Below are 11,714 nucleotides of genomic sequence, written 5' to 3'. Positions count from 1 at the left end.
AGAATACTCAAAAAAACTTACATTCGTAGTATGCCGCGCACACTTCGACTATTATATTTAAGTTTTAACACTTGATAGGTCTTGTCAAATAATGTTTTCACTTGTTGCGTTCGCTTATTATGTTTTATAATCATTCTCATTATATAAATTCGGGGTATATTAGACTTTAGCAAGACTGAAGGACCCCTCACTATATTAATAACACATATCAAACCAAAGATAGGACGAGCAGTTAGATTTTTAGATTTATGTAAATTAGGTTTTGTTTTAGAGTGAGACGGGTACACTTGTTAAGTTAATAAAGTTTTTTGTCAATGTAAACCTTTTAATCGACCTCGGGCAGAGATGTAACGTCCATCATAAAACAAAAACGTGAAAATAATCAAAATACCAGTAACATAAATCTTAAATTTAGTAAAATATTTAATTTTGAACTATAAACAGTTCTATTAGCTCGATCAGAAAGCCAGTATCGCCGTCTCTCTATAAATATTATTTAGGTTAAATAATTACAAAAATCGTTTTGTTAGCGTGACCGTGAAACAAGGAAACAAGTCTCACAGATACTCCTGTTTATATGTAGAATGACTTAATATTTTACAAGACGACATTAATAAAGTTTCTTTTTACAACTTAAACAAAAAACACAATTTATAAATTATTTTTTGTTTAAAAATCAATATATTTTGATGGAGCAGTGAAGTATCAATATTGTAATTTAAATTGGTTATCAGCGGCCTGCTTGTGCCTTATTTATTTAAAGTTTACGTGGGAAGATATGCTGTTTATTACTGAACAAAGTGCATGTTCGGTTTAGGTTTATTGTACCGTAAGTAAACCTAAAAAAAACAATGGTCACCACAATCACCGAAGATGGCAACCGTAGCAATGAAACACTCTTCTTATTATGAGAACATTAATGATATAAATTATATTAAAACAAAGATAAATCAAGGCGGTGACGCATTATAAACATTACCTACTATTGTGTCTAATATTTTCTTAATTCTCAGAAATATTAATGAAGTACTATTCATTTGTATAGATAATCGTATTGATTGAAATATGAAAAATGTAACGCTTACTATTCGTATGACCCGACCTACTGTCCTTATATATTACGTCTCCGGTAAGACTTAAAATGATTAATGAACAATTGTCTCCGTGATTATTGTATAGTTAACTTGGAGTTTAAATAAGAGGTAAAGATTTGATTAATTAACAATTGATTATTATTATCTAATTTTGTTTCCATTCACCATAATTAATCACAAAGGAGTAGGCCGCTATGGCTTAGATATAGAACCTCCACAGTTCAAAGTCCATGCAAAAACTTAATTTAACGATTTTTCATAATTATGTGTTGACTTGTAGTTAATTATCTCTAGTTGACAGTGTTACATGTGTTTGTCTTGGAATAACGAGAAAACCTAAATATATATCAATATCAATAAAGAATACCGTATTCTTATTTAAAAAAAAAACAACAATATTTTATACAGCATTGTTTCTTTGTCTTCAATGAACTTTGAAATATTTTTATTTTTTTGTTTTGTAATTATTCTTGCCACTCAGCCACTCGACGCCGAGGGCTAAAAAACGACGATGTTGACCGAAACAACTGTAACTATAACGACGTTAACCGACTGATACTAACATAATAAATATAACGTAATCATGGTCAGTCAATTGTGCTCCTGATCTGTCAATGGCGTACACACCATAGATGCAAATAAGCACTACCTCTACCCATACCTGCCACCCACGGGTTACCCTTCCCATACAACAACTGAACCTGCATTGTTTAATTCTTAGATGCTTTTAATAATACATTAAGGACTACGAATGTTTACAGACATTTAATGTCATTTCATTAACGATTTGATAAAATTGTTAAAAGTGCCATCTATCAACTTCAAAACAACATTTTCAGTTGCCGCTGCTAGCGCTAGTCCCAGCCAGAGCGGCCGCGGCCGTCTGGACAACTACTCGGTGCATATATTCCATACTAATGATCTCAAGGACGATCTACAAACCTCGTGTTGTATGCAGGAAATTAATATTATAGCATGTGTGTGTGCAGAAGGCACTAGCGTTCCAGAGGCATTGCTTCCTTAACCCTACTCGTTTAAAATTTCATAGAAATGAGCATACATTGTCAAATGAATTTTTATAAAGAACTTTTTAATTTGTATACCGTTCAAATATTGTTTTCTCCATTTTGTTATTATTGTCTTTCTAAGCGCAAGTGAATAACTTTTAATTAGCTTATTAGTGCATTTATTAACAAATTATGGGAAATTATAGCTGTGAGGTCTGTACTTGTGTATGTTTATCGAAATTAATTACGAGTAGATTTTTCATATTGTCGTTTGATAATAAAATTAAAATAATTACAAAGGGAAGGTGTGTGACCAGTTTAGATTTAAGTAAAAAAAGTTAAGTAACTCGTTTTAATAAAAAGTATTATGATAGTTATAATCAGCTAGCAGGTTGTGTACACATTAATAACTAATCTTGTTTTCCTTAATTGTTGTTTTAAATAATAATAATAAAAATGTTTGGATCTTCACTGGATATTGCCATTTAAATAACTTTCATAAAGCGGGGATTAACAGATCCGAGATCGTAATCCTTCTAAGCTACTTCGTGGCTCTGAGGTAGTTGATAGACTTATAAAATATATAGATGTTAGTTCTGATAGAACTGCTGTGACTTTAAACTGAAACCTTCGGAACCTGGCTCAGTAACAACCAAACCTCCTCCATTAATTATTGACAAAGTCAGCAACATAAATCCCCTCACGGAAATGTTAGAGGAAATGGCAAAAGGAGAATACGGAAAAAAAATTTGAAAATCGAGCGGGTTAAAATACAAGCCAAAAGCCCTGCACCATACTTTACAATTTACAAAGAGATAAAAAGCAGAAACACAGAATTCTTATACATATAATACTAATCAGGAGAGAAGCTTTAGAGTACTACTAAAACGTATTCACCCTTGTACTGACTAGACTTATTGAAAGAAGCTCTAGAAGACTTAGGTCACAAGCCCACAAACATCTGGAATATAAAAAATTACAAAACAAAATAACGATTACCAATATTCTTCATAGACTTACAGCCCGACATTAATAACAAGGATATATACACTATTAAGTTACTACCGGGCTGTCGCATAGAAATTGAACCACCAAGACCAAAGCGTACAATACCACAGAAGCCTTACTGTGTGAAAGGCGACGGACCGCATCACACCTCTAAATGCCCCAAAAAGGAACGCTCTGACGAAGTTAAGTGCGTACTCTGCGATGAAAACCATCCAGCCAATTATAAGATAAAAATCACAAATATAAAATATCCTACCCCTTATCTCAAAAAACAACAGCAAGCCAAATCAGTCTATGCAAAACAAAATACCAAACGAGAAACAGTAAACCAATCCAAAAATAATAAAGACACGGTAAAATCCTATGCCGCAATTTTAAATAATGAGCCAGTTCTAAATTCAAATAATGACTCCAACATCAACTCCGAACAGCACATTATAATAGATGTTATTTACACATTTAGCGCACCAATACAAGCTCTTAGGACACAAATGCTAAAGATCCCATGTCACAAATGCCCTTAAATTCCCTGCCTTAAAAATGGGCATATGAAATGCTAATAGGCTATCCAACCACTCAAACGAGTTAAAAATATTTTTAAAAAGTCACAAAATTGACATCATGCTTATATCAGAGACTCTTTTCACTTCTTAGAGCTTCCTCAAAATACCTAACTACAATTTATATCATGCTATGCACCCTGATGACAAAGCTCTTGGTGGGTCCGCTGTCCTTATCAGAAGTAATAATAAGCACTACCAATCTCAATGGTACTGTAAAGACTACTGTCAAGCGACCAACATAGTAGTGCAAGATTGGATAAGTGACATTACAGTCTCCGCTCTGTATTGCCCCCCAAGGCACACGATTAAAGAAAGTGAGTTCAATGATTACGTTAATACACCCGGTAAAAGATTCATAGCTGCTGGCGACTACAACGCTAAACACACTTACTGGGAGTCTGGACTCATTTCACCTAGGGGTCGAGAACTTTTGAAATGTATTCAAGCAAGGAGTATGGATGTTATATCTACAAGTCAACCGACATATTGGCCAACAGACAGAGGTAAAAAACCTGATGTTAATGATTTCTGTGTCTCCGAAGGTATAGCAAAAACTAAAATTACTTGCAAAAATGTACTTTGCATAATAAGAGAACAAACTGGTCACTTTTTCGACATTTAGTGGACGAATCATTCAAAGTACCCCTCAAAACTGTAAGTGATGTTACCCATGCCGTTGAATTCTTTAACACTAACATACAAAATGCCGCTTGGAACTCTACTCCTCTAGAAAAAATTTAAACCTGATAGCGCAAATGTTGCTACGAATATACTAGAGCTGATTAAGGATAAAAGAGCTACAAGAAAGTTATGGCAGCAAAATAGATGTCCTGATACTAAAAGAAAGCTAAACCATAAAATTAAAATATTAAAACGAGCTCTAGAACAGGATCACAATGTAGGCTTCCAAGAGTATCTTGAAAGTCATGACACAACTGCTGCAACAGATTATTCCCTCTGGAAAGCCACGAAAAAAATTAAAAGACCGTTGGCAGCATGTCCTCCTCTCTAAAACAAGGATAACGGCTGGGCTCGTAGTGACCAAGAAAAAGCAAACACGTAGCATCTTGTTACAGTTTTCCAACCTCACAACTTTTAAGGGTAGATCAGCAGATCATGAAAAAAAATAATTGACTTCATAAAAGATACGGATCAAGATAATTATGATCCTGAATTCTTTTCCAAAAAGGAAGTAATTCGGGTAATACAAAAAGCAAAGTCTAAGAAAGCCCCTGGATATGACCTCATAACCAACAAGATCTTGCTGGAATTGCCAAACAACGGAATAGCACTACTCACAGCAATTTATAATGCTATCACAAAACTTCTTTCATCCCCCCTCAATGGAAAGTTGCAAAAATAATTATTTTGCTTAAACCTGACAAGCACCCGAAAGACCCAAAATCGTATAGGCCTATCAGTTTGGATTCCAACATAAGCATGCCACTATTGACCAGGTCCACAGACTAATAAGAGAAATCGATAAGTGCTTCGAAACAAAAAAACACTGCGCAAGTGCTTTCTTGCACGACGGCTTGTTATTTCAAATGAAATCCTTGCTACCAACTTATTTATATAAAATTCTAAAATAGTTCATAGAAAACAGACATTTCATTGTCCAAAACGGTTAAGCACTCTCAAGCCTATCAAGGCAGGTGTCCCACAGGGCAGCGTATTGGGCCCGACGCTGTATCTCATATATTCCTCTGACTTTCCAACTTCAGGGTGTATAACAACTGGTACATTTGCTGATGATACGGCTATCCTAGCGTCCCATGGAAACACAAATGAAAAAGCGCAAATTTTACAAAGCGGCCTGGATGATATATTCGATTGGTTAAAAAAGTGGCGAATCAAGGCAAATGAAACTAAATCGGTGGATGTTATCTTTACTTTGAGAAGAAGCACTTGCCCACCAGTCAAGTTGAATAACTTAGAAGTCCCACAAGCAGACCATGTCAGATATTTAGATTTGCACCTAGACAAGCCACTCACTCGGTAAAAACATATCTTCACAAAAAGGACACAATTAAGTTTACAATTACGAAAGTTGTACTGGCTCATTGGTCGTCGATCTCAACTGTCCTTAAACAGCAAGTTGCTCCTCTATATGGCAACAGTCAAATAAGAAATTTTGCATCATACAAGAAATTATAAAGACAGAATCAAAAAACACCCTAACAGCTTAGCTAGTGTCTTGATAGATGAAGAGCGAATAATGCGTAGACTGAAACGGAAGATGCCCCAGAACATACTGAAATAAAATATAATACAAAGTAGGATTCGATAAAGGTCGCATGCCGAGCATGACATTTAGGAAACTCGCCATACCCACTGTTCAATGTCCCAGAGAGCGACAGATCACAGTGAAATCTGTGACAAAAAAAAACATATTCTGCTTACTGTACCCCAAATCTCTGTGCGAGCCCCTGGCTTTAGATACTAGATAGTTGCAACATTGTTGTCTGTCTAAATCAATAGATTAATTTATGATTATGAAACTGTTTTTTTTTTAAGTAAGGTCAAAGCCTAAAGTAATACGACTGTAAAACAACAGCAAAAGTATACACAGCGAAATATTTGAATACGACTCCAAAGGATTTTTTTATAGATTTTTTTAACCATAGGCGTCTCATTCATGGAATTATAAAAAAATGCGTGTTTGCGTAGTATTATTTGTTGACAAAAATGACGATTTGATTTATATTAATTAGATCTAATTTAAGCTAAAAGCAAATTTTCATTTGTTTGAATCTATCAGCATAAATAAAGTCGTTCATTTTAGGCCTGAGAGCTTCCTGTCCCTTTAAAATTTTCCAATAATTTTCATTTAATTCCCTGATTTGTTATGAGATTTAAATGTAAGATTTATTTATTTCTCGTAACAAGTCTCGGCCAATATTCTTTTTAAAATGGTCAATGATCTTGTGACTAGGTACCTGATGTTAAATTTAAAGCAACATACAGATATACCTTAAAGTCGAACATTAGCAGAAGCTTCGACGTCAATTTTCAAATAAAATACTCCTGTTTTCTCCTTAGTTATTATGTATTATTTTTATTATCTAAAACTTCACATATTTTAGATTGTTTTTAGGTCAAGTATTATTTTATTTCTCTCATCAAAAGAATGAATTAATGCGATTCTTAGCTATATAACACTCAAAATATTTTTTTGGTATCCGAAAATATTTCATAACCAAACAAGAGCCTCTAAATAATTTAAATACTAATTGTTTTTTTTCCTCGTACTTAATAAACAAAAGGTATTCGTTGCATTAGTTATTATCAATACAAATGTCACTGTCATATGTTTGCATGTATTGACTTCTCAGTTGACAGTTCGCGGTAGTCTGTAGTGTTAGCGTTAGGTTGTAGATAAGGCTTGTACCTTCATAGATGTCGAGTTTATCGCTGTAAAGATTAGTATTGATTTAATATTTTATTTTCCTCATGTCGGTACTACGACTGTCATACATTGCCACTTTCGTTGTTTTGAGGCGTGACAACTCTTAAAGGATATTGAAACATATCTATTTAAATATTAAAAATTAATGGATAGTGAAAATAGAGAAGATACCGCAAATTTAACAGATATGCCACCAGCTGAGAGAACGTCGGAGAGTTCCAGTCTGGTACCACCCAACAACTCCACGAGACCCAGCTATATAAATCTCGCCAGTAACATTTTTGCTGTGATATCTACAGCTATAATTACCTACTGTTGTTTTAAAAATGGTGTTTCCCTTTTTTCATTCCATCCTATCCTTATGACTGTGGGGGTGAGTACATTAATATTGATGATATACATATTTATAGCAGTGCAGCAGTACCTAGTACCCACAATTAATTCTCTTTATCTGTCAACAGTGGCTTATTATAATGACGTCCGCAGTGAATGCGATCACTCCCGGCGATTTAGCTACAGAATGGATGCCCATGCGACTTCGGAGCGCCCGTCACTGGGTTCTACAATTATTCGCCATAGTTATAATTTTCATAGGGTTTTAGTGATTTTAATTAACAAAATAATAAACAACAAAGATCATTTTCAAACACTCCATGCTAAGTTCGGTCTGGCTGCTCTCGTTTTTATGACTTTTACCAGCTTCGGAGGCCTGGGTGCTTTGTGCAGTTTGCAACTCAAACATTACCTGGCTCCGATCTACACTAAACTGATCCATGCTTCTTTCGGCTTACTCACATTTTGCTTGGGAACCATAACTATAATACTGGGTAATTTCTCTAAGTGGTGGACCTTCGGGGAGATTCTGAGGTACACTTGTATCGTTTTAGTGCTTCTGATTATGGTTTTAACAATTCTACGTCCGATCCTAAAAGTTTACTTCCGTTTAAAAGAACGCCTCGGCTACTTGAACCGTTAAGCATGATCATAGACCGAGGAAGCTTTCTGCATATGATAGTTACGTAAATGTATAGTGGTAGGGTCTGGTCTGTGTCCTTCACATGTACTTATGTATCGTGGATGAAGTTTCGTAGCATTTCATTGATGTGATATATTTTTAATGTTTATTGCTGTTAACACACAACTCCTAGTCCTTTTGATCTGAACTAAGACTCAAAGACATCATTTATGAATAGACGAGACTAGTTGGAATGTGCTTAAGGAAGAATGTGAAGAATGTTACTTTTAATAATAAAGGAGGAGATGTTGCTGTAGGAATCTATATTTATCAGCAAGGATATTTGTTGTTCATTGTTCAATATTGTAAAACAAAGAATATGATTGTGGAGTTTGCTTGTTCCTGCTATGTCTTTATACAGGGAATGAATATATTTATCGGCGGAGGTGGCATGGCTGCTTTGTTATGTATTTTCTTAATGTTATCATTTTAACTAAGCGGTAATCATAGAATTAAGCTGAAGATGCACATCACAAGTTTTTCCACAGACGTGTGAACGCTATCCTTTCTACATTTTATTATATTCATTATCTATACAAAATATGTTTTTTTAATGATATTATATTTTGGATGATTTATTTTCTTAATATTTGTATATTGATCAAACTCGCTACATTTGTGCCAAAAAATTATATTTTTATATAAATGTTTTTCTTATGCTATTTTAGGTTTTTTTTAATATATAAAATACAATGTAGAACATAAATTATATTTACAATTTACATGTTATGTATGCTATATGTATATTCCGAGTATATCAACTTGTGTCTACTAGCCTAAATATATTGTTACGTAGCATATTAAGTGTATTTTTCTTCAGTGTCCCAGAAATGAAGTGTTATTTAAGATACTTTTTGTATATTGACTCCTTAAGCTGAATATCTGTACACCAAACATGTTTATTGTGTAGGAACATGATCAATTAACGTTAATTATATTTCCAAAAGGCATATTTTTTTTGGATTTAATAAGTCGCATATGCAACAAAGCAAAAAGAAAAGAATTTATATCCTAAAATAAAAGAAATTAAAACAAATGTTAACTTGAAAATATAATTATATAAAAATGTTCAATCTTTGTAGAAAATACTGTCGAGGTCAGGAGTGCAAGGTAAGTAGTAATTATAATTTTTTCAACTTTTATTTTTCGTTACGTCGTCTATTTTGATAAAGTTTTAAAGAAGAAATGGGGATGAGTTAGAAAGGTTAAGATTAAATACAACCTTATCAATGCTTTGTAGTATCTGAAAGCTGGCAGTCTATTTAATTTTGGAAATGTAGGTGTAGGTTGAGAAATTAGGCATTTTTACTTTGACTAAATAGATACAGCTAATCCAGCCTCTCCCAAAGTGGGCATAAACGCCCCCCTTTGGGTCACGGTCGGAGGTGCTAAAACGGGCGTATTAGTAATATGGCCAGAAGTATTATCTCTACCTACGATAACACACTTGAAATAAAATTTCATATAAAAATGACGTATACGAAATATTACTTTTCTAGCTCTCTAACAGACGGTCGTAAAAACACCGCTCTCAAAATTTTACGCACGTCTTTATAGCTCGATATGAAATTACTTCAATATAAGAAATGTCTCCTTTTAGCCGCTCATACAGGCGATGAAGTGCGGGTCCCGCAGCCTTTGCTACTCTTACTATATGGCTAATCTTTCAGTACATTTGTATCAATACTAACAATTATTATACATTTACCGCTACAATTTACAATTCAGTAAATCATTATAACATCCAACGTTAGAAACAATAATATACATACGTATAATATAATGAGGAGGAAAGTCATGCAACTAAATATATGATTCATTTAATAAAAACGATGACTGTGGAGGAAAACAGAATTTTGTATTTAATTGTGTAGGCATATGTTGTTAGACCTTTCACTGCATCGTCCTAATGGAGGGCTATTACTACGACCACTCAGAATATTTATAGTATTTAATTAATTTTATTATAAATTTCACTTCTTTCATTCTTTTATTTAATCTCGTTAGTAGGTATTTCAAAATGCAATTTTTTATTGTATAGTATGTGTGCCCGGGACTTATTATATTAACTACACTACAGTGAAGTTTCCATCAAAATTCAGATATTAGTCGGAACGAACACAAATAAATAATATATTTTTGAAATCAATTAATATTTAGTAATAAATATAATCTTAAAAACATAAATTTTATTGTTATTTACTTTTATCGATGGATGGTAGCTGAATTAAACTTCAGCACACTAAATTATGTAAATTGAAATGCCTGTTCGGTCGCAGCAAAAACCAATTTGTTTAATTACCGACTGTATAAATATTTTATTAATATAGAGAAAAGTTAGGTTTACTTTGCTTATAAATAAAGGTTGACAGTAAAACGCTCGAACCATAAACAACTCCAATATTCTAGAATTTAGATTCTCGTTGATGTTGACATTTTCGTTTGATATTAGAATAAGTACTCTTGTCTGCAGTAAGGAATTGCGTGTATTCGTGTATACCATCGATTAAAATCTCACACTTACTCACTCTTTCGATTCTTCAGTTAAAAATTGTCACAGTGGACCAGAAAAGTTTATTTTTAAATCTATATAGAAAAATCTATTTGTAAGGTAAGCTTTGTGACTATTTTTGTATTTAAGATGGCGTCTTTGATAATGATTTTTTAAAACTATATGTTATGTTCGTTATTTGTTTATAATTGCGATAATTCAATTTAGACTCATATTTCCAGATGCCAAATATCAAACTACAATCTTCCGATAACGAAATTTTTGATGTTGACGTCGAAATAGCAAAATGTTCTGTCACGATAAAAACCATGTTGGAAGATCTTGGCATGGACGATGATGAAGAAGAAGTGGTTCCTCTACCCAACGTGAACTCCGCTATCCTCAAGAAGGTCATCCAATGGGCTACTTACCACAAAGACGACCCTCCACTACCCGAAGACGATGAAAACAAAGAAAAACGCACCGATGACATTTCGTCCTGGGACGCAGACTTTCTCAAAGTAGATCAGGGGACTCTGTTCGAATTAATACTGGCAGCGAATTATTTAGATATTAAGGGGCTTCTGGATGTCACATGTAAAACTGTAGCAAATATGATTAAGGGCAAGACTCCGGAAGAGATTCGTAAAACATTCAATATCAAAAACGATTTCACAGCTGCCGAAGAGGAACAAGTCCGTAAAGAAAACGAATGGTGCGAGGAGAAATAAACTATCTCAACAAATTTATTCTAATCTCTAATTTTTGTTCCAAATTTAGTTAACATGAAAAATTACTTGTGAATTTCCAAAACTTGTATGTCCTTAGGACGGCTGTATTTATTTTCATTTGAATAGAACTAGCTATAAATATGTTTCATCAATATCTGGAATGACTTGGGTGATATGGAACCGAATGGTCACTTTCTCTAGCGTAAGGCAACTTCCTTAAGAACGTAGCAGAAATTCAATGAATGCACTGTACTGTTCTTAGTAATGTAAAATAATGACATGTATACATACTACCACTGCTAATGATTAAGGCCGTGTTTGCAAATAAAGTTTTAAAATGTATGTTGTGTTGTTTACATCACTCGGGACACTCGCTCATCATACTTCATCAGTTAA

General features: G+C 33.7%; 2 protein-coding genes across 2 annotated transcripts; both read left to right on the top strand.

Moving 5' to 3' along the window:
- Positions 1–7,001: 7,001 nt before the first annotated feature.
- On the top strand, positions 7,002–8,896 carry LOC116766444 (transmembrane reductase CYB561D2-like). The gene is given in 3 exon segments (XM_032656284.2): positions 7,002–7,454; positions 7,543–7,678; positions 7,681–8,896. Coding segments are annotated over 3 exon segments (741 nt in total). The 5' UTR covers positions 7,002–7,226; the 3' UTR covers positions 8,058–8,896.
- Positions 8,897–10,524: 1,628 nt separating this feature from the next.
- LOC116766254 (S-phase kinase-associated protein 1) lies at positions 10,525–11,660 on the top strand. Its single transcript, XM_032656056.2, has 2 exons — positions 10,525–10,707; positions 10,830–11,660. Exon 2 carries the CDS (start codon positions 10,830–10,832, stop codon positions 11,316–11,318), a length of 489 nt encoding a protein of 162 aa, XP_032511947.1. The 5' UTR covers positions 10,525–10,707; the 3' UTR covers positions 11,319–11,660.
- Positions 11,661–11,714: the final 54 nt, after the last annotated feature.

Source organism: Danaus plexippus, chromosome 15, assembly GCF_018135715.1.
Source record: "Danaus plexippus chromosome 15, MEX_DaPlex, whole genome shotgun sequence".
Lineage (NCBI taxonomy): Eukaryota > Metazoa > Arthropoda > Insecta > Lepidoptera > Nymphalidae > Danaus > Danaus plexippus.
Note: the sequence above shows the minus strand (reverse complement) of the source record. Positions and strands in the feature narration are given on the sequence as shown.

Coding starts and splice junctions, on each gene's coding strand:
- LOC116766254 (XM_032656056.2), top strand. CDS start 10,830: ATGCCAAATATCAAACTACAATCTTCCGATAACGAAATTTTTGATGTT.